General features: G+C 37.3%; 1 protein-coding gene across 2 annotated transcripts in view; it reads right to left on the reverse strand.

The window, feature by feature from the left end:
* Positions 1–343: 343 nt before the first annotated feature.
* Uggt1 (UDP-glucose glycoprotein glucosyltransferase 1) overlaps positions 344–24,789 on the reverse strand; it is a 125,579-nt gene continuing 101,133 nt past the window's right edge. For both annotated transcript variants that reach the window (XM_063258789.1, XM_063258787.1), the window contains 7 exons: positions 24,463–24,547; positions 23,107–23,289; positions 22,003–22,163; positions 20,610–20,724; positions 6,999–7,115; positions 6,075–6,240; positions 344–4,606 (listed from right to left, as the gene is read on the reverse strand). In XM_063258789.1, the coding sequence (XP_063114859.1) occupies positions 4,581–4,606; positions 6,075–6,240; positions 6,999–7,115; positions 20,610–20,724; positions 22,003–22,163; positions 23,107–23,289; positions 24,463–24,547 (853 nt within the window). In that variant the 3' untranslated portion in view covers positions 344–4,580. The remainder of the gene's footprint in view (positions 4,607–6,074; positions 6,241–6,998; positions 7,116–20,609; positions 20,725–22,002; positions 22,164–23,106; positions 23,290–24,462; positions 24,548–24,789) is intronic.

Genomic DNA, 24,789 nt, shown 5'->3' on the forward strand with positions numbered 1-24,789 from the left:
ACCAGCTGGCCAAGAACACAGGCTCACGGGGGCCAGCTTACTCTGGAGGCTGGAGGTTGACTGCCCTCAGTGTTCACTTCCAAAGTCAGGCAAGGCTTCAGATAAAACCTTTCACTGTCAGGGTTTTTGATTTCTGACACATGAAGGAGATGGATGTGCTCTATCAATCTGCTCTTCCTAGGCATAGAAGTTGAATGAAAGCTGGGCGTGGCAGTGTATACCTGTCATCTCAGCACTCAGGAGGTTGAGGCAGGAGGACTGCTGTGAGCTCAAGGCCAGCCTGAACTATATAGAGACTCTGTCTCAAAAAACAAACAAAAGGTTAAATGACTGACCAGTCAGATTTAAAGAAAAGAGGAAAAAGTTTATTGTGTTGAGCAGACCTTATTTTCATTACAGTACTAGAAATTCTTTCTCAATTCCCTTTGATACACAGATCCTGTAGACATTGAAAACCTCAATGCTGTTCCCGAGCACAGGGCAGCACCCGAACACATTACATTGCTGCATGTAAGGGGACGGAATTACAGTAAAGTCAATGAAGACTGTTAAAACTACATAATTTCTTTGACAGTCCTACGCTTTGTCTTCATTTTCCTTTGTTTTCCTTATCTCTGTGTTAACTGACTGGAAAATATGGTACAGTGCTGGATAACCCTTTGCTCCAAGTCATCAATATTAGGCTAATGTGTTTTGCTTTTGGTTGTTGCTAGAGTTCCTCTGCAACTCCAAATAGTGACAGTAAGGCAATGCCAAGCACAGGCAGAGGAAGGCCTGGCTCTGCCCCACGTGACCCACTCACCCGTCCACAGGTGCTCTGCAGCACTGGGGAGCTGGGAAAGCTGGGGGTGGGGGGGTGGGCTGCACTTTACTGACTGCTTCTCAGGAGCAGCTTCTCACAGCTGATTCTGGTTTATTTCTGCAAACTGTCAGCACCCAAAGACACCAGAGAGAGCGAAATCCTCTGCATGACTCGCTGTGCCGTACAGTTCAGAAGCACTGTTTCTGATTCACAGAGAAATAAAACAGCGAATAATGAGAAAGGGGCACCCACCACATCCTCTGAAATCTCAGCTGTGACCTGACCTGATCATGAACTCAACCAGATGACGAACAAAGTCCTGATTATGATCCTTCCTTCACTACATTAAGGCAGAGAAAACCGGAATTTAAATACTGTTACTCTACCAAACTAAGCATCTGATCATTGCCAGAGAATGCTCCTATAATATCAAGTACTTAAGCTAATTATTAAAATCATACAATGTTATTCATATTTAAATAACTCTGTACATAATTCACCCTCCAATTTTTATTCACCTTCCACTTCTGTTACCAGTTTCCATCTCAATGAAATTCTATCCAGGAAAAATGGGTGGGAGTTCCCTAGTAACTCTTGAATTATTTCTCTTACTTGTTCAGGTTAAATTTGGAATGGCAAGTTTTAAAAAACGACTGCTTTCACGGATCTAAGGGTACTTGTGGAGGAAGTGAGGAGTCACTTTTCTGTTGTGTGAGTGGTATCTGACCTGCCACACATTAAGGTGTCAGTAAAGTATACTTCCCAACCAAGGAAACTTACAATCCCCTCCACTCCTGTCACCTGGGCTAGTCTCTTTTAAACACTGCATTCCCCTCTCTAGCTCAAAGCCCTCCAGAAAAGTTGTTTGTTCAGGCAGAGCCTTAGAAAGGTTCAGAACATGAAGATGGAGGAAAAGCAGAGATAATTAAGCTCCTTTTACAGAAACTGTCTTAATATACCTTATATGTCATCTACATTCTCCCAAGAGTTGAACTCAGCTGACGCCTAGGCTGCTGAGGCCTGTGCACTATATACAACCTCTGAGTGCTCCATTTGAAATGTATCTTTTGACAGATTCTTCATCTCACCAACCTTACAGAAAATCAATACGCTCTCACTCTCAATGTGTTAAGTACTCAGTACACTTTAACTAAAGGGCGGCGGGGGAGGGGGTGGGGGGGGCAGCGGCGATGCAGCAGTGCAGGGAGACCCTGACCACGGCATCCCCCAGAGGCAGGCTGGATGGGTTCTGATCTCAAACACAGAACTGTATGTTCTGACTTTGTATCACTTTGCTGACCCAGAAAGGAAATTTCCCACTATGGTATGATGACAGAAAAAAACAAAAACCCATTACACACAAATGTTGGTTAAGAACAATGTACTGATAGCTTCCAGAAGCTTGAACTTTCAGATCTATGGGTTCTTGCTTCTGGGGAAAGTAATCTATTACCTGTTTCCACCATAGTGTACATTCTCAAAGCAGACTCAGCAGAGTGACTAGGACCACACTGGAATGGTAACTCATTTCCTGGGCACTAGTTAATTTGGAAAGGGAATTATGCCACACAAAACAGAGAAAAAGACTGGCAGGAGTAGGGGCCTGGACCTCCTCAGAAACAAGCTTTCATTATTCACTGTCAACTACCAATAAGGCTTATGTCAGGGAGGTGACAGACACAGACCATGAGTGACACTAGGACATACCCCAGAGCGAATATGTATATTTTGCTATGAACTTTCCTTATATGTAGAATACTCATGAGGGTTGGCAGAAAGACAGAGGAAAGCTGGCTACTGGAATCAGCATTTGCAAGTATATCCCACTTTAACTGGGGTACTTCCCGATCACCTCCCACAGTGCACCGGAACTGTACACTGCTGACTTTAGCTGTGCACAGCAGCTGAGACAGCCTCTCTGAAAGCTCAATTAAATGTCAAGATGAAGTCTCAACAAGCTTCTTGATGTCACGATCTTAACTCTTCAGTTATTTGACTCAGATTAGGGTCGGGTAGGAAGAAAACATGCCATGGTCCTTCTGAGCCAGACGTGGTGGCACATGCTTGTAACTCCCGCACTTGGGAGGCCTCGAGGCTGAGGTCAGCTTCAGGCTACGTAGGAAGACCCTGGCTGGACAACCAAGAGCCAAAACCAAACCACCACAAAACAACAACAAAAAACTCCTTTAGACTGTGAGGTTCCTAAGCTAACTTTTGCATTTGAAAATGGAAAAATAAATTACAGACATCTAGAGTAGGATGGTGGTTTTAAAAACACCGCACACATCAATGGCTTAGAAGAGTAAGAAATTACCTATCCACTCCCACCAACTCCTCCAATTTTTCTGTTTTATGTGGAAGTAGAGATAAAACCTAAGGCCTTCTTATGCTAGCAAGCACTATTTTACTGAGCTCTCCACCACCTTTCAGTTTTTAAAAACCAGACCATTGGAAGAACAAGTCCAGGCGAAAGGAAGGCAGGTGCAGTGCTTGCCCTGCTGAACCTGCAGCCTGATAGGTCAATGACATGCCCATGGGTCCTCCCCCACTCATTATCCAAGCCTCCTCCCACAGGACCAGTGCTGGGCTAAGGAAGGAAAGGTGCAATCTAGTGCTAGGGGCTGGCAGTGCAACTACGACATGACAGAACTGATGTGAACTCTACTGATTTCTGCAAGCAAAAGGCCATCACAGAGCTGAAACAAAAGGAACGAAGCCACTGTACAGAATGGTGTGAGTCCACAGTGAGAATCCTTCCTGGCCTTCAAGCTGGGAACACTGTGTTGAGAAAAATCAGGCCATCTATCTCTGAGTCTGAGAGAAAACAGTACAGAGGAAAGGGCAAACGGTGAGGTGACACCTGGAGGGAGCCCAAGCCTTCTGAGATGTATCACTGGGGGTTTCATATGGTTCTGTCCAGTTGGGGAATGACTGACAGCCATCTTTTTTTTTAAAAAAATAAAGTGGAAAGAAAAATCACAAAAACTGTCTACAAAACAATTACCTAAGAAAGAAAGCTCACCAGGATGGGTGGATAATATGGTTTTCACTTTAAATTAGCCATAATGGTAATGAAGGAATATAAAAGAAAACCAGCACATTCTAATCTTCCTTCCCCAGCACCTCAGAGTCCTCCTATGTCTATCTTCCCCACCCACACCAAAACCAACCATTCCCATCTGCCCCCAAATTAATCTGCTTAGCGACTGTGGTGAGCTAACCCTGAAGATATACAACTGCTGGTTTGGTTTAAACAATGAATCTCGCACTTGGGAAGAGACATGAGGAGGTAGGGGATGTGTTGGCATAAATTTCCAGGTGTGTGGACCTCAGACAAAGCTTCTGCCGGCCTGACCCACACTGGGTAGACATCTGAGGTACGGCCTGAGCATCAGGTAAACTGAGGTAAGGAAGAACATGGCAGCTCTACTAGCTTCCTTCCTAGGACAATGCAGCATGTGTGTGCTCTTGGATGTGGGCTCCCAAGGCCTCATCTTCCTGCCGCCACCATTTCTTCCTCTGGTGACAAGACTGCTCTTTTCAGAATCCCTAAAGGTCAGTCTCTTGTCTTCTTCTGAGGTACAAATCCAGTGGAGCCCTGGCCCTGAGGATCCAGCACCCACTGGTGTGCAGAAGCTGAAATCAGATGCTCGGTGTGGAGACCGCCAGCATACCTGTCCAGTGAGTTTATCAGCAGTTGTATAGACAGATCAGAAAAACTAGCATTTAGTATAAAAACTGTTCTCAAATGTGCCGTTTTTTAATCTTCTTCCAGAGATCATAATTCCTCTCGTGCCTGAGATGCTGTGAAAAGAACAATGGAAAACTTGATTATCCTCAAATCATAAAAACATGGAGTGGATATGTGACAATACCTTCATTTTGTCTCCCTTTTTACATTTTAGAAGCTGGGTTTGGTGTTTCTGAATTAAATTTTAAAAGCAAAACAAAATAGAGGACATTTTTCAAAACATGAAACTCTTAAGGCTACCTTTTCTCTTATGGTAGCCTGCCCTATGCTGTAGGGTATATTTTCTTTTTGCTACTTTTCCCTGGCCCAAGCTCACTTTGCAGAGCAAAGTTTTTCCCTACCTTTCCTTTTGTTTTTTTTTTTCCTACCTTTAATAAATGTGAAACTTTGAGAAAGCAAGCAAGCGAGCGAGCAAGCTCAAGTAAGCCCAAAAGATGGAAAGAAGGGAGAGGGATGCAAGGGACATCAAAAGAACTAAGGTGTGTTGTATCCATGTACATGATGAATGCAGTCATTATGTATTGCAAACATGTACTAATAAAAGGAAAATTTTGGAAGGAAAAAATTATTACAAATTAAAAAACATTGAAACTACCTGCAAACTTCATTCCAACAAAATAATTTGTACAATAACGTTCAGTAAATGTGTAGTATTTTCAGTTAGTTGGGTTTTTTCATATTAAAGACTGAACTCAGGGCCTTCACACTGAGCTACTTCTTACAGTCTATTTCTTAAAATTTAATCTTATTTAATTTTATTTTGAGGCAGTCTTGCCTAGGCTAGCTTCAAACTTGAAATTCTCCTGCCTCAGGCTCCCAGAATGCTGATATTAATTACTGTAATGAATCCCTTTAACAATGATTACATCATCTTGCCACATAGTAGTCTTTGTGCTGCACATTAGAAATGACCCATGTTCTGCCCTTGTATTTTCAGAATGAAAGCAAAGTAAATCTTAAAATCCTGAGCCCAGCTTACTAACAGTTTCTGTTAAAGATGCTGTGTATTCCAATGTTTTCAAGCATCTACCATTTAAGGTATATACTCTGTAAAATATTATAGGAAGATTTAAGTCTTTTCTATCCTTACCCTAAATTAAACTCCACCCATATCCCAATATGCCTGTTTCAAAGAACACTTTTTTCAAATCAATATATCCTTTGTCTCAATGCAAGTTTTGTTCATTCATTAGAAAAACGAAAATAAAACTCAAGAAATCTGACTAGAACTCCCCCACATAGTGGCTTAGATATCACAAAATTCATAAATTTAGACAAAAATGATTATAAATAAAGCATCCTTTTTTCCTCCAACAAAACGAAAAAGTTGAGAAACTATCTTAGTAACCTATTAGAAGGCCACTGGAAAACAACATGAAAGGTAGACACTGACTGATGTCACAGTGTAAGGAACAGACGGATTTTTCTTATCTTCTTATTCATTATTTCACTGTTTCCCCATCAAACGGAAATAAAAAAACATGAAGAAGTACTTTCCCAAAGCCACACTTTGGCACTTGCCTTCCTGGCTCAGCTTTTCTGTCTTCTTCTCATGCTGCATTCCCATTTCTTTCTCCTTCTGAAAACGGATCTGTAGTTGTTTGATCTCTTGATCGTAGTCCTGCCACTCTGGGACAATTCGCACAGCAGCCTCCAGCTTAGGCTCTTTGGTCATTGGATTATTACACTGTGAAAACCCAATGAACACACATCAGCTGAGTTGGAAGAGTTCATTATACAGAACTCAAAGGTGTTTGTTGGATTACTGGTCTAAACTAGACAAAAACAGCAATACTGAGGAACTAAATGTTACATTAGCAGAAGCTATATGGTAAAGGATATATAAAGCTGCATTTATACCTTCCTCTAATGTATCAGCTGGTGAGACTAAGGTACCTGGTAGTTTTGTTACCAAGATTTAGGGTGCTACAGTCCCCTTTTGGAGTTAGTTTCTAAGTTCTTTCTGCCCTGAGCATGGAACTGGTCAAGACAAGAACAAACAGTAGCGAAGTTTTATTAAACACAGGACAAGAAACAGGCTCTGCAGAATGAGTTTGGGCCCAATAAAAGTAGGAAAAGAAGTGCACCTAAAGTGTGAGGACAGCCACCATGCCGGGGAACACAGTGGCCTGTATTTACTTCTAGAAAGATACTGTGGGGAGCTATTCAGTGGCAAGGAAAAAAAGAGTGGAAAAACTACAAGGCACAAAAGTGAGCTGAGAGACAAGTAGTGACTCGGCAGATAGGGACTAGTGAAAACAGTCCCATCAGTTCCTAGTGGAGGTGGTTTCCTGCACAGGAACAGAACACTGCTGAAGGTATAGCCTTCACGGTCTCTAAACTGTACTGCTGCATAGGAAGAATAAACACAGCTCTCATGTCATTAAGTCAACAGACACACAGCACATTGGAAAAGGATGCAGGAGAGAACCACGGACAGCTCACCAGATCAATGGTCTTGGCTCTTTTCTTAGAGGCATCATCACACCACGTCTCACACCAAAGCCATTCTTGAGGGAGTGACTTGATTGGTACCTGATGGATCATGTTATTGGGCAGATCCTAATTGGTAAAGAAAACACAAGAATCTAAAGTTCTGAAAAAACTTAAAAGTCATAGGGTTAATTGCCATTACATATCATATACCAATCACAAATGCTTAGAAGTGAAACCAAAAAAACCTTATAGAGAAATTAAGGAATTTATTTGTGGTGCTTTTCAGACCTTCAAAATTTAGAAAACCTATAGCTACTGAAGACTCTACTCATAATAAGCAACCACAAAGACTCCCAAAAACCATTTAAATAAAATAAACTATCCATACCTAGAATTCCCCCTGTGAAGGAAATTCTAGGAAAAATATTCCTGTTCACTTTTCAAAGTTAACCAAATATGAACAAGTGGTTCTTATAATTTACAATTATCTAAAACAGCAGCCAGTCCACATTTTTGGAGTTTGTTTAAAAAAAAAAAAAAAGTTCTATTGTCCTACAAGGTACTGATAAAATGTACTGAAATTATTAACTGTGATACTTGTAAAAATGATCCAGTCAACGATCTTTCAAAACCTTATATATAAAATGTTACAAAATGAATGATGGTTTTCTTTATCAGTAAACTAAAACTTAAAATTGGTGGATCAAAATACTTTAAAAAGTTCTTGGCCACTAAACTACTACTCCAAAAAATTCTCAAGGATAACCTAGACCGTGATAATAAAGTCAATAATGCCAAAAGTCTAATGGAATGAATATATCAAGCAAGGAGAGCAGTTAAGCAAAGGGGAAAAATAAAGGAATCGGCAAGAGAAAAATAAAGACACAGTGACAGGAATGAGTCAATAGCTTTAATAACTCTCAGTGTAAATGGCCTTAACACCCCAAGTAAAAGACACAGGTTTAGGACAAAGCATGCTTTCCTGAATCAGTTGGTGCACGGGCTGCGAAACCAGAATAACACCCCTCTCACACACCCTCTCCCCACCTCACTCGTGTGGTAAGCAACTGGCTGATTCAGAGGACTCAGGGTAAGATGATAGCAACTGAAGTGAAAAGAATAGCTTGATGCTTGAGTTGTTTGATTGGTGTTGCAGACCTAGGGTCTGGGCATATATTTGGGGGATGGAAGCATACACTGTGGCAACTGTGAGGGGATTTCCTTTTGTCTTGGTCTTGAAATCCAATGTTTTATTCCACTTTATTGTTTTGTTTTATCCCTGTATCTGGTAACCTGAGCAAATATTTTGAAGATAACAACATGCAGTATAACAACCACTGTTACATTCCTATCATCTTGTTTTGAAAACCTATAGTTATTTTTTGTTGTTGTTATTTTGCTTTTCTTGTTGTTTTTAGGTTTGTTTGCATCTTTATTTTTCTGTTTTTTCTTTTTAAAATAAAAAAATGTACAATAAATACTGTGAATTGGGAACTGTTTAAAAGAAAAGACAAACTGTGATAGGGAAAAGAAAAATAGGTAAAAGGAAAAATATATGTATATACAAGATAGTTAAGGTAGTTACACAGTTAGCTTTTGTTTATTCCTTGAAAAGAATGTTTTGTGCCAATATGATTTTGACAAATTATCATACCCATGTTCTGTACTCTGAATAACTACTATAAGACACCAATATACAATGTATCAAGTATTATAACTGTACTACTACCCTGTTTTGAAATGTGTTTTCATTGTTTATCTGTTTTTCTCATTCAAAAAAAAATGCAGGTTGAGTAGATAGGATCATAAAAACTGATAGTGTACTGTACTCGAGACATATTTAATCTAAAAAGAAATTTATAGAATAAAAACCAAAGTACTGAAACAACAGTCCATGCATTGGGAACCTGAAAGCAAATAGGAATAGTTTTTCTATTTTTAGACCCAGTGGACTTCAAGTCAAAACTGATCAGAAAGAGCAAAGAACGCTACTATTTATTTGTTAAGGGGGCAATTCAAAAGGAAGAGATAGCAATTTTAAGTATATATACACCAAAACCCACTGGACCAAATTCAGTAAAAGAAACACTCCTGGATAAAAAGATCAGATAAACAGCAGCACAATAATCATATGGGAAACCTCAATATTCCACTATCGCAAAAGACAAATTTGAACAAAAACATCAACAGAGAAATAGTAGAGTCGAACCATATCTTCAAACAAGTGTACTTAACAGACATCTACAGTACTCTACCCAACAATAACAGAATACACATTCTTCTGAGCACCATAGGGAACTTTCTCCAAAATAGAACACATACTAGCCCATAAAGCATGTTTAAATAAATGTAAAAACTGAAATGATCTCATTATATTATCAGGTCACAAGGCAACAAAGTTGAAAATCAACAAAGCTGTAAAAGGAACCACAGAAATTTTACAAACACCTGGACAACATTAAATAACACACCCTTGAATACTCAATGGATCACAGAAATAATCAAGAAAGAAATTAAATAATTCCTAGAATCAAACAGTAATGTTATTAGCACAACATAGAGCATCCAAGAAAAGTAGTCCTAAGAGGGAAATTTACAGCTGTGAAAGCCCATATCAGCAAACCACAGTGAATCCAGGTATATAACCTAGTGATATACTTGCAAGGTTCTAGAAAACCAAGAAGAATCCAAATGAAAAGCTAATACAAGATCAGAGTGGGAGTTAGTGATTTCGAGGCTAAAAAATCATTACAAAGAAGTCCATAAAACAAAGAGCTACTTCTTCAAAAGAATAAACATAGACAAGTCCTTAACAAAGTTTACAAAAAGAAACACATCAGTGCAATTAGAAATGCAAAAAAAAAAAAAAATCACAATGGATACTGGTGATCCAGAAGATTTCAAAAACCTTTACTCCAATAAATTGGAGAATCTAGAAGAAATGGATAGATTTCTGGACACATATAAATCAAAAACTGAATCAAAAGATACACAAAACCATGGATGGTCCAGTAACAGGCAGTGTAACTGAGTCAGTTATAAAAATTCTACCAACCAAGAAAGCTCAGAACTTGATGGATTCACTGCTGAATTCTACAAGAACTTCAGGGAAGGTACAACACCAACTCTTTAATGAAACTAAAAAGAAAGGAGTGCTGCCAAATTCATTTCTGGAAGCTAGCATTACCTTGATTCTAAAACTAGATAAGGACTCAACTAAACAAGAAAATTGCAGACCAATCATTTTCCATGAACATGGACAAAAAAAATCCTTAACAAGATACTGGCAAAGAGAATGCATCAAATCACCAAAAGATCATGCGTCACAATCAAGTAGACTTCATCTCAAGGATACAAGGATGGTTCTGCATATACAAAGTAATAAATTTAATCCATCAAATAAACAGAAGCAATAACGAAACTACATAATCTTCTAAGTAGATGCAGAAAAAGCCTTTGACAAAATGTAACATCTGTTTATGATAAAAATATTGAAGAAAGCAAGTATAGAAGACCTTTATCTGACTAAGATAAAAGCCATGCATAACAAACCTACTGCCAACATATTAAATGAAGAAAAACTGAAAGCCTTTCCTCTAAAATCAAGAACAACACAAGCATGTCCACTGCCATTGCTCCTGTTCTACACAGCATGTGCAACTTCAGCCAGGGCAATGAAGGAAGAGAAACGTAAGGGATACACAGAGGAAAGGAAGAAGTCAAATTATCCTCATTTGCAGACAACATGATCCTTTCCACAGGCAATTCTAAAAACTGCATCGTAACTCCTAATGCTAACAAACTCAGCAATGTAGCAGAATAAAGACCTAAATATTAAAACAGAACAATGTGCAGGAAGATAAAATCAGTAAAACTGTTGGAGACCCAGGCACAGGTCAGAACTTTCTAAACAGAACTTAATGAACAAGCAATAACACTGATAATCAACAAATGGATTATATAAAATTAAAAAGCTTCTGCATGCAAAGTCAATAACCAATAGAGCAAAGAGACAAGTTACAAATAGGAAAAAGAAATTTTCCATTTACTCCTCAGACAGAAACTAATATCCAGAATACACAAAAAACTCAAAAAAAAAAAAAAAAAAAAAAAAAAGAATTCAGACTACCCCTCCAAAATAAAAGATTCGATCACAAAATGGACACTTAAAATGACTAGACACTTCTCAGACAAAGTAGTACAAATTGGGCAATAAATACATGAAAAAATGTTGAACAGCTTTGGTCATCACAGAAATTACATTAAAACAACCTGGTGAGGGCTGGGGATTTGGATCAGCAACATAAGCACCTGCCTGGCATGTGCAAGGTCGTTAAGTTTGATCCCTGGTACTAAAACAAACAAACAAACAATAAATAAATTTGTTTTGTTTTGGGTACCAGGAATTGAAATCAGGACCTTGTGCTTGCTAGGCGAGTGCCTATGCCACTGAGCTATATCCTTGGCCCAATAAATTTTTTAAAAAAACATGGGGATGCCATCTCACTCCAGAAAAAATGGCTATGATTAAGATGTCAAATAATAAATAACAGATTCTGGCGAGGATGTGGTGAAAAAGACTCATCCCCAGGCCAGGAATATAGCTCAGTGATACAGTACCCGCCTGGAAAAGTGAGGTCATTAAAGTTTGATTCCTAGTACCAATATAAATACTAATGCCTAGAAAGAATATGCTTAGTATTTGTAGAATATAACAATAGATGAGATATTTACCCAAAATGATTATAACTCCAAGCACTCAATAAGTGGAGAACAGTGTATTCTCTGATCACAAAGCATTGCAGCTAGACACTGACAGAAAAAATGTAACTTGAAAATCTCCATGCATTTACGATTATTGTAAAAAATAACTTATGAGTGAGTGAAATAAGAAAACACAAGGGTAACAAAAAATATGTTAAGCTGCACAGTGATGCCTTCCTGCAATCCCAGCAGTAACATAGCTGAACAGGAAGGAGGATCACCCCAAGTTCAAGCTCATACTGGGCATCACACTGAGATCAAGACCAGCCTGCACTGCATAGCAAGCCCTGTCACAAACAGTCTGACCCAAAGTATGTACAGACAAAGACAGAATTGAAAATTTCAAGTGCATATAAGAAAAGACTAAAAATTCATTAAATAAACACCTCAAAAAATCAGGAAAAAAATCAAAGTAAAAGGAACAAGAAAGAAACAGTAAAGAACAGAAATTAGTCAAATACAAAACAAACAAACAGAAAAGACATTAAAAGCTGGTCATGGTGGCATATCCCTCTAATCCCAGCACTCGGATGGTTGCGAGTTCAAGACCAGCCTGGGTTACAAGTGAGCCCAAGGCCAGCCTGAACTGCATAGCAAGACCTTGTCTCAAAAGGACAAAGAAAAAAGAAAAAAAGAAAGAAAAGACAAGACATTAAAAACTAGTTCCTTGGGGCTGGGGATTTAGCTCAGTGGCATAAGCACCTGCCTTGCAAGCAGGCAGTCATGAGTTCGATCCCTGGTACCGATAAAAAGGAAAAAGACAAAAAAACCCCACAAACAAACAAACAAAAAAACCACTAGTTCCTTAAAAGAGCTAATTAACTCCTGGCAAGCTGATAAAGGAGAAAAAAGTAAACATAAAAAAGGTCACAATTATAAAAAGTTATCAGTAGCAATCCGAAAGACTCTTAACAACATAACTAGCATCACAGAAACACTGGCTTTCAGTATCATTTGTTTAAAAAGTAATTAGACAGCACACTCAAGACCTTAGCGTACTGTTATATATACATTAATCTCAATAACGAGACAATCAAAGGATACTACAAACAACTAAATGACATGTTAGAAAAGTTAGACATAACCTAATAAAAATACTTAGGGCAATAAAAGACAGCCAGACATGGTATCACATTCCTGTAATCCCAGCACTCAGGAAGAGTCAGAAGGTCTGCTGTGAATTCAAGGCAGCCTCAACTACACAGTGACACTTTGTCTCAAAACACCAAATCAAACCAAACCAAAATGAAAAGCAAAGTCAACAGTCTTAAAATTACTAAAGAGGTTGGAGTCACAATCTAAACACAAAGCAAATTCCAGAATTCATTAGTGAATTCTAGCCAACATTTAAGAAAGAAATAAGGCCTGTCTTAGGCAAACTGTCATCCTTTTTGTCTGTGTGCCCCAGGCCTCATGAGTTTGCATTGTGCATTTGTGATTGGTTCATTGTCTAGAGCTTGGATTGATGATTGTGCTACACCCACATAGGGGTGGAGCCAGGATGTGATGTAATGGCAGGAAGACGGTGTGTCTTGCTCTTTTCTGGTTCCTGCTTGCTGTTTGCAGCCGCCATGCCCACTTGCCTTGGAGCCAACTAAGTGTGGACTGAAACCTCCAAAAACTGTAAGAAATAAACCTTTCCTCTCCCAACTTTGGGCTTCAGGTATTTTGTCTCGACAACGAGTAAAAAAATAACGAAGACACTAATTACAAGTAAATGATATAATTCAGGGGATTATGTTTAACATATTACACCTTTTTTCACAATATAGTTTTGAAAAGGAACAAACTAAGAAAGAGGAACTTCTTTAATAAGAACGGTAAGTAGCTACAAACACCTATAGCAAACATTATATCTGGCAGAAAAATACTGAAAATGTCCTTCAGAATCAAATGTGTCTACTATCAACATTTCTACTGAACACTTCTCATTTTTTTTGGAGACAGGGTCCTACTTTGTAGTGTAAACTGGCCCTGAACTCACTCTGCAGTCTAGGCTGGCTATGTGGCAACCCTCCTGCCTCAGCCTCCCAAGTGCTGGGACTATAGGTGTGCACCACCACACCTGCCTCACAATAAGGTACTTCTAGCAAATGTAGAGATCAGTATTTTAAAATGCAAGAGTAAAAAGGAAAAAGTAAAACCGTCATTATCTGTTCTAATCTTAATATGACTATGAATGTACAAAATACAGAAATATATATATTATTAGAGTTAGCAAGTTAATGAATAGGGTACTTCAATATAATGAGCAATTGATTGCAATTTTAAGAATGAAACAAAAGTTTTAAACATAACAAAGCTTGGCATCGTGGCACAGCAGACACAAAAATTGCTAAGCCTGAATACAGTTCAAATGACATTATCTAGCCTGAGTTGCAGAAAATAAAAAGAATAAAGAAAAATAGATAAAAATAAACAGCACCTCAAAGACCTATGATTCTCCATCAAGTACACCAGCATACAAATAGGAAATCTCAGGAAAAGGGAGGGGCAGAAAGGTGGAACGGAAAGGGGAAAACAGGTATAGAAAGAATGTTATAAGAAATAACAAAAAGTACCAAAATTTAATTAAAAAAATTGAACACAACCAAGACACTCAACTTGTTCCAAGTAGGATACACTGAAAATACACTTCAACATAATGAGGCTCTGGGAAAAATGAAATCAGAAATAGTCTCTCATATAACTACAGAGATTACCAAAATATATACCACATTTAGCGATGTTAGAGCAGACACAGACCAAAAAAAAAAAAAAAAAAGAAAAAAAATGAGATTAAGAAAACTATGAAAGATAAGCATAGGAAAGAAATGGAATCCATAAATCGGATTCAAGCAGTACTTCAAGTTCTAAAGGAAAACAACTTTCAACCCAGACTGATGTACCCTGCTAAACTATTTTTCAAAATTGATGGAGAAATAAGATACATCCATAACAAAGAACATCTGAGGAAATTTATGACCTCCAAAATGTTCTGAAGATAGTAAGGACCACAGCTCTATGAATCTCAACAGAAGGGATCCACCATGGAAGGCAAACAGAGGGAGAGAAAAAAGGTGGAGCGAGGGCAGCAATAGCAAAATAACATGGCAAGGATAAGTTAATAAATATCAGTTATAGCCATCAATGTTAAGGTCTCAATTTACCAGTCAAAAGACACAGACTGGCAGAACTGATCAAGAAGAAAGCTCCAATAATATGCTACACCCAAGAAACACATTATTTAGTTAATTAGTCTTTTTCAGACAGGGTATCTCATTATGCAGAATGAATATTGGCCTTTGTAGCCCAGCCTGGTCTCAAACTTACAACGATCATCCTGTCTCAGCCTCCCGAGTGCTGGGATTACAGATATGTGCCATTATGGCTGGCAAGAAACATTTAATTAAAAATGAAATTCACAGACTGAAAGTCAAAGGATGGAAAACAATACTCTATGCGACAGGAACCCAGAAAAAAGCAGAGGTAGCTATTCTATTTGCAGACAAAGTGTATTTCAAGTCAAGACTGATTAAGACAGATAAAGAAGGTCACTATATTCTCGTGATGGAAATAATACAAGAGAAAGATATAACAATCATAAATATATATGCAACAAATACCATTGCACTCACCTGTATAAGACAATTACTAACAGACATGAAAAGTCAAATAAGCCCAGATACAATTGTATTGGGAGATCTCAATTACCCTACTGTCACAAAAAGGCCAGATCAACTAGACAAAAAATCAATAATGAAATAGAACTAAATCAAACTTGTGAGCAAATGGACCTAGTAGATGTCTAACATTTTCCAACATAGACCATATACTGGCTCATAGAACATGCTTAAGTAAATGCAAAGGAATTCAAAGTATCCTATGCATACTATCAGACCACAATGCCATGAAAGTGGAAATCCATGCCAAAGGAAACCACAAGAACTTCATAAACACATGGGAATTAAATAGCACCCTCCTGAACAACCAATGGGTCACATGAAATTAAAGAATAAATTAGACAGCTGCTGCAGGTGAAAGATAATGACAATACAACATAGCAGAACTTGGGGACACAATGAAAGCAGTCTTAAGAGGGAAATTTATAGCAGTAAATGCTCTTATCAGGAAAACAGAGCAAGTGCATATAAATAACTTAATGTTGAACCTCAAACTTTTATAAAAGGAGAGCAAAGGAAATTATAAAGAACAGAACAGAAATTAACACACTGGAGTCTAAAACAATAATACAATGAATCGAAGAGCTGGTTCTTTGGAAGATTAAATAAAATTGACAAACCCTTAGCCAACCTTATCAATAAACAGAAAGAACAGACTCAAATCCAGGCAATTAGGAATAAAAAGGGTGAAATCTCTGCAGACCCTGTAGAAAACCATGAAATCATCTACACCTACTTTGAAAACTTACATTCTAACAAGATGGAAAATACAGAAGAAACAAGACAGATTTCTAAATACATATGAATTGCCAAAGCTAAATCAAGAAGATATAAAAATCTTAAATAACCGAATATCAATAAGTGAAGTCAAAGATATAATTATAAACTTATCAACAAAGAAAAGCCAGGCTCCGATGGAATCACTGCTGAATTCTGAAAGAAATTTAGAGAAGACCTAACATCACTACTTCTCAAATTCTGTAATGAAATTGAAAGGGAAGCAATACTTTCAAATACATTTCTGGAAGCAAGTACTACTCTGATACTAAAACAAAAGAAGGACCCAACTAAGAAAGAGAATTATAGGCTAATTTCCTTAATGAACACTGATGCAAAAATCCTCAATAAGATACTGACAACAGGCTGCAGCAAGTCATCAAGAAGATTATACACCATGATCAAGTGGTATTCATGCTAGGGATGGCTCAACATACATAAATCCATAAATGTAATGCTTCAGATTAACACAGCCAAAGACAAAAATCATACGATCATCTCAATAGATGCAGAAAAAGCTTTTGAGAGTCCAGCATCCATTCATAAAAATGCTACATAAAATTGGAATAGTCTTTATCTCAATCTGATAAAAGCCATCTATGACAAACCAACAGCCAAGACAAGGATGTCCAGTGTCTCCACTCTTACTCAACATAGTCATCAAAACTTTTGCTTGAACAATTAGACAAGAGAAAGAAATAAAAGGAATAAAGATAGGAAAGGAAGAAGTTAAAACTATCATTACTTGTAGATAACATGATACTCTACTTAGAAGACCACAAAAACTCCACCAAAAGACTTTTAGATTTTATAAGCAATTTCAGTAACATAGCTGGATACAAAGTTGATGCTCAAAAATCAATAGCCTTCCTCTACACAAATAACAAACTCACTAAGAGAGAAAGCAGGGAAACAGTACCTTTTACCGTATAACCCCCAAAATGAAATACCTAGGAATCAATCTAACACAGGAGATAAAAGACCTCTAAATTGAAAACTACAATACTCTGAAAAAGGAGATTGAAAATGATATTCGAAAATGGAGAGAGATCCTATGCTCTTGGGTAGGAAGAACCAATACAGTGAAAATGGCCATACTTCCAAAACAGTTATACAGATTAAATGCAACCCCAATCAAAATGTCAATAGCATATCTCACAGAATTAGACAAAACAATCCTAAAATTCATCTGGAACCAGAGGAGATCTAGAATAGCAAAAGCAATCCTGGGCAAAAAAGACAAGACAGGGAGCATCACAATCCCTGACTTGAAATTATACTATAAAGCTATCGTGATAAAAACAATGTGGTACTGGGCAACAAACAAACAAACAAACAAAAAATCAGACCCAAAGATCAATGGAACAGATTAGAAGATGCACAAACCATTCCAGACATACTAAGTCACCTTACCTTTGACAAAATGCCAAACAGATTCAGTGGAAGAAAGATAGCCTCTTTAATAAATGGTGCTGGAGAAACTGGCTCTACACATGCCAAAAATTAAAAATGGACCTATATCTTTTACCATGTACTAAGCTAAAATTAGAATGGATCAAAGATATTAACATTAAACACAATCATTAAATCTGCTGGAAGATAAAGTAAAACTCTTGAAGACACTGGTATAGGGAAAAATTTTATGAACAAAACCCAAATTGCACAGGAACTATCACAAAGAATTAACAACTAGGATCTTGCACTGCTGAAAAGCTTTTGTGTGGCAAAAGAAATCACCAACAGAGTAAGTGAAGAGTTAACCCACAATGTGAAAGAAATTGTTAGCCAGCTGTTCCTCAGACAGAGGATTACTATGGAGAACACATAAAGAACTAAAAAAAAAAAAAAAAAAAATCAGTCTTTCAAAATTTAAAGACCCAGTCCAAAAATACGCATCTGAGATGAACACATACTTTTCAAATGAAGAAATACAAATAGCAATAAATATGTCAAAAAACATTCAACTTCACTAGTCATTTGAGACATGCAAATTAAAACAACATAGATTCTACCTCATGTCAGAAAGAATGGCTACTATCAAGAAATCAAGCAGTAACAAATGCTGGAGGGACTGTGCGGAAAAAGGAACACTCCTCTTCTATTGATGGTGCAATCACTGTGGAAATCAATATCGAGATTCCTCAAAGAGCTAGAACTAGAGGTTGCATTCAACTCAGATATTCCCCTTTTGAGTATCTTCCCAAAACAATTAAAAATATCATACCACAGTGATGTATGTGAATCCATGTTTATAGCATCACAGTTTTTAACAGCCAGATTTTGGAAACAACCTAAATGCCCATCGACTGAGAATGGATTAAAAAAGATTGGTCTTTTTATATAATGGAGCACTACTCAGCCATAAAGAAGGATAAGCTCGAGACTTATAGGTAAATGGATGCAGCTTAAGAACATACTCATTGTGAAGAGAAATACATGGGGCTGGGGATTTAGCTCAGTGGCATAAGCGCCTGCCTTGCAAGCAGGCAGTCGTGAGTTCAATCCCTGGTACCGATAAAAACGAAAAAGACAAACAAACAAACAGATAAATACACATACACATACATGTGTAAACATCATACTGTTTCATTAGTGTGAGAAGCTGATAGAAAAAACATATGTTTATGTATATGTTTATGTATATATGAAAGTGATAGGGCAGATATACTACTGATTTCTCTGAGTTCACTCAAGAGATAGATTTGTGCTGGTATTGTTGGGACAACTGAATGCAGATGTCTTGTGCCTTGGGTCAATGATTTGGGCATGATAATCCTCAATGTATATACTCTTATTGCTCCCTGATTGACGTGTCTTCAAATTTTGGTTTTTTTTCCGCTTCTTTTGTTCTTTTTTTAAAAAATTTTATCCCTAAAATAAAATGGATTTGGGAAAAAATGTAAAAGGGGAAAAACAAAAGAATACAAAAGATACAAGGCATACAGAGATAAAAAATAGGAAATGGCAGATGTAAGCCTGCTTAATCAATAATCACATGAAAAATAAACAGATTTAATTCTCCAGCTGAAAAATCACAATGGGATGCCAGATCATATCAGATTCTTTTAGATCCTTCCTGGGTCCTGGGGATCTACCTCCCTCCTTCTTTTCTACCAAAAGTTGGCATACACCGTGTATGGGTTCTGAATCTTGAAGAGGCTGACGAGGTGCTGTTCACCACTCCACCATCTACCCCAGTCATATGTACTAATAAATATTGGTCCAAACACGAACTCTTACACTGCTGGTGAGTATATAAATGATATTACTTTTAAAGTAATTTGTTTGGCATTATGTATATAAGACAAAGACACTCCATCTGATGAACCAGCAGTTTCATTTATGGTTTTCTACACAATTGAAATATGTGTATTCATGTGCCAGAATGTGTATGGCAGCATCATCACGGATGGAAGTAAAAGAGGCTACACATGATAATATATGCCTGGAGGATCACTTGATCCCATGAGTTCAACACCAGCCTGGCAATGTAGCAAGGCCCCATTGGAAGGAAGGAAAGAAGGAAGGGAGGAAGAAAACAGAAAATACAGAATACACAAGTAACACGTGTAAATCACAAGATAGTCCTCAGCAAAAGCAATCAGACTACAAAGAGTACATCTTTTACGATTCCTCTGAATTAGAAGAGAAAAAACAGGTAAACTCAACTACAGCATTTAAAAATATATGCTTACATAGCAAATCTCTAAAGAAAAGCAAATGAAGTGATTGCTGTAAGAGTCAGGATGCTAGATACTTTTGTTAGAGATACAGTATGGCTTTTGAAATGCTAATTCTTGTAGTTATAAGGCATTTGTTTTATAATTCCTTGATATAAATGAATATGGATGTATCTTTTGATTTGTGCATTCTTCTTTATGGATGCTATACATTTCAATAAAAGTTTTAAGAAATCTGAAGGTAGACTTTAAGAAATCAAGAAGCAAAACAAAATGCCTAACATATGTAAAACTATACCAACTACAACCTCACCTCCAAAAAAACGCCTGGTATCAATAAACAGTGATTTAGCTGTCTTGAAACATACTATGGCTTCTGATATATTCTAGACAATAAATCCTGAGGTATTTAGTCTTTAAAGCAGAAAAACAAATTGTAGCAGGCAGAGAAACATATCAGATGAAGTTGAGTACAAAAATTAAAAGGTAATTCTTTAGAAAGGCAGCACCCTCTTTTTAGCTTGCTCCCTTAACCCCTATCAGGTCTCTGACGTAACTACTGGTAAGTTTTCTCCTGAGATGGGCATGTCTCACTATCTCTCAACACATACCCTTTCCATAAGAAAAACTGACACTGTTCTGAATAGAGAATTGAGACACAAATAATACCCCATTTTCTGACATAAAATTGTATACACCATCATGGAAACAGGTAACCACAAAAAATGGTCACTTACTTGATCCAGATTTGAAAGGCTGTTGGGATCCTGACTCAGACCTTGGTACTGTCCCCTGAGTCTGTCTCCAGCAGCTATTTTCCTAAACTTCTTCAGATCCACAACGTACAATGCACTGAACAGAGAAGACCTATTTGTTACAACCATCCATGGATTTGTGGCAGGAAAAGCCAACCCCACTGAATAATGGAATAGACTACTAGCCAAACATTCTGGCTCTCTTTGAGCTGTGAGCTCCAGCCTACTGTAAAGTTAACGGTCTACAGGTGTTACTTCAAAGATGTTTACAAAAGTTACTGTGAAATCCATATTCTGTTACCATTAGATTATTGTGATCACTGTTCCTTACTGCACCACCTTCCAAGAAAATATCTGACAAAAGCTTTCAGCAAATGCAGCAATTTTGGTAATAAAGGTACAGTAACTGACAAATAACTCTTAGAGATATCCTGATATCTTAAATATCACAGAAGAGAAAACCCCACAGTGTTGAAAGTTCTTTTGGCCCAGGACCACAAGTAGGAAGCTGAAATCACCGCATCTCATCTTTTATTTTTGTATGTGTCACTTCCTACAGGTCCCTTATTCTTCATAACTTTCAAATTATACTTCTCCCAGAGAAGACATGAAATATTCATTAAAAATGCAACAAAAGGATATACTGTTAGACCTAAAAGAACTATATATAAAGATTTACCCTACAAACACACCTGAAATATGCAAAATAATATATTTAATAATCATTCATTGCAATAGTATATCACAGCAAAAAACCCATAAATAACATTGGAATAAGATGCAGCTGGAAAAAGAAATAAAATTCCTCTCTATATATTGATACGATAAAATCTAGAATTAAAATCTTAAAGTTATAAGACAGTGTAAAAAAGATGGTAAATTTGGTATAAGAAAGAATGCATTCATAGATGTTATGTAAGAAACTCTAGAAGGACATAAAATAAATAAGTAGGGAGGTTATCTGTTGGGGTAGGAATTTGATCAAACGGGTTTTTGTTTTGTTTGTTTGTTTGTTTTTGTTACTGGGGATCAAACTTATGACCTCATGTTTGTGAGGCAGTTCTTGTGCCACTAAGCTATATCCCTAGCCCCTGGGTAAAAAAAGATTTGAAACATGGACTTTTTTGTTGTTTTTTTGAGACAGAATCTTGCTGTGTACTCCATGCTGGCCTTGAACTCACAGCAAACTTGTTTCAGCCTACTAAGTGCTGGGATCACAGTTGTGTACTACTATGCCCAGTATCACTTTTTTTTTTTTTTTGTAATTTTCATTCCTAAGTCATAGTAATATATTACCTACTCAGAATTTTAAATGCACAAAATTAAATTTAAAAAGAAACACTCGTCATTAGGAGTATCCTTTCCCAGTACCTACCTGATATGGTACTTCCTCCCAGCTAAATGACTCGCCCAGTATCCTGACTTCCAGAACCTGTAGCCATCCATTTCTCTTCGGCTATCACAGAACGGAGTGTAACCATAAGGAGCACCATCCAAATTGAAATCCCTTAACTCTTTCAGATCTGTTCGTACAATCTGTAGAAAAAAATATCAAAAGTCATTTTTCCGTCTACCATGCAGAGAGCTCTAATGTGATTTCCTTAAAATAACAAAATAAATCATGAAAGGCAGCTAGGAAGGCAGCCAGCCTTCACTAACACTTAGCCTGGTATGCGCTCCCACATGATTCTAAGTATCCAACAGGAGTAGAAACAAACAAAAAAAAAACTTCAGTTGCTTAGGTTCACTAACACTGGGTTTCCTCATCCAAAAGATGGAGATAACATAGCACCTATTTCAGAGTTGCTGGGAGGATGAGGCAAGCTCACATTCTGATAGATGTGGAACAATGCCTTGGCCACTGTAAGTCCCCAAAAAGTCACATGGCCAGATAAGAAGCAGGACAGCATCTTCAGATGAGCCACCTGAGAGATTCCAAAGAGGTGGTGAAGCTCTGTCCAGGTGACTTCTACAAACATTACACTGCTTCACTTGGGGAGGGTGAGGCTTCAGGGTAGAAGTGCATATATACATTTGAGTCTGAATGCTTTAAAGTCACAATACATTACCTGTAATCAGGTCAAATCCTGGCAACTAGAAGCTATCTGCAGCACTCCTGATTACTAAGCCAAGAATCACTTTCACTTCATCTGTCATTCAATAATAGCTATATTTTGGGCATATAACTAGAGAGGACAGCAAGTACTGGTAAACCTTAGTTTTCTAATTCTAGTTTTTATATTAAATGAATTAAGTAACCTACAAGACTGCATAATGATGTCACAAGTATATTAAAAGGACAGAAAAAATGAAAATGAGACACACTAAATGTAAGAAATGTGATCCAATCTGTGTGATATCATTCCATCTTTTCTAAATAGTGTAAAATGAGTAGGTACTTTTCCATAATTTGCAAAACAGCAGTTAGAAAGTTTGCTGCCTTTAATATAAATCAACAAAATCTGGCCTTCAAGCTTACCTGATCAGCATCCACAAACAGGAATTTGTCAACAACTAGTGGGAAAAGCACATCCAGGAAAAGGATCTTATAGCCCCAGATGATGCGCTGTTTCTCAGTCTGTTGATGAAGCCATCGGGGCCATTTATACTGAACGAGCTCATACTGGAAACTGTATTCATTTGCCATATAAGGTATAAACTCCTAGATTTAGACACAAGGAAACATAGCTGCTTACTCTGATTTAGAAAATTTACTTCCTAACATAAGCCAGCCACCATGACCGTGATACATGTAAAGCACATTCACCAAATAGTGATTTAACAAAGCATAACCTTGACTCAAATCCTCTTCTCTTTACAAATTTTGGTCACATGAAATGACAGAAATCTGTGGTGAATGCTTTTAGATCTGTAATTCTGTGTGTCTGTGTGCATGTGTGTATAAGGCATGTAAACTTTAAGTCAGTTTGTTTAAATGTGATTTTAGTAAGACATAGGTTTTTTTGGTTTGGTATCGGGGATCAAACTCACAACCTTGCATTTGCCAAGCTGGCACTTATACCACTGAGCTAAATCACTGGCCCAGTAAAACATTTCTTTCTTTTTTTTAATCGGTACTGGGGATCGAACTCGACCACCTGCTTGCAAGGCAGGCACTTAACCCCCTGAGCTAAATCCCCAGCCCCTATAAAACATTTCTTGACTCTGATTACAGATAAGCCTTTCTCAATGTCTTAAGGATAGGTCTAATTTAGGGAACAACAGGGCAAAGCCAAAATACTCTTGACACACTTGCTGTCATTAATGAATTAGTTTTCCAAGTTCAAAATGAAAGCACCTTCAGGGGACCAAAAATGAATTAGTGATGTAAGAGAGATATGACGGAATGCATTAAAAGTTGTTCAGTAACTTTGGCAGACAGAAAAAAGTCCCCAAAATCAATTTAGATAACAAACCTTGCTGATACAGAAAAACAAAACTTTTCAATGTGCTTTTATTTTGCACAGATGAATCATCATTTCCATACATATTTGGTGGTAGTTTGTGAGAACTAATGAATCTCCTCAACCTGCACTATCACCATACTTTTAACTTAAAGACTTCAGAGAGAAGTGTGTTACTTCATTAAAATGTTTCCTTTTTACAAAGATACAGCTTCTCTTATATTACTGAAGTTTCAAAGAGGCCATAATTTTGTATTTAATGTTATAAACTGTTTTCCCCGAACAGAACAATCTGAAGAAAAAGCAACACAGAAATACATAACTAAGGGTATTTTAACAAATGGAAAGTGTATAGATAAAAACCAAAGCGGGTAAAAAAAAAATACAGTAAACATCTCTTTTAATAGTTTCTTTTTCTCTGTGAAACAAACCTTAAATGTGGGGGACAAATAATTCTTCAAGAACCAGAATTTCACAGGAGTCTTGGTATTCTTCAGCACTGACAACATCATTATACTGCCAAACAAAAACGAATAATAATGTTCCATTGCCTTTGAACCTCAGTCCCATAAAGCAGTGTCAGTTTTGAGCCAGCTTGGCAGAGCTAACTCATGACTCAATTAGGCAAAGAGAAACTCCTAATCATGGCAAATGCACTTATTCCTGCCTGTCGACTTATCTTTGATACTTGACAGAAAAAAATGTTAGCTCTATTGTTCCTTTCAATAAACTACTTTATGAACTGATACAACAATTAT

Source organism: Cavia porcellus, unplaced genomic scaffold (genome assembly GCF_034190915.1).
Source record: "Cavia porcellus strain 051 isolate PalLab524CR breed Dunkin Hartley unplaced genomic scaffold, mCavPor4.1 scaffold_12, whole genome shotgun sequence".
Taxonomy (NCBI): domain Eukaryota; kingdom Metazoa; phylum Chordata; class Mammalia; order Rodentia; family Caviidae; genus Cavia; species Cavia porcellus.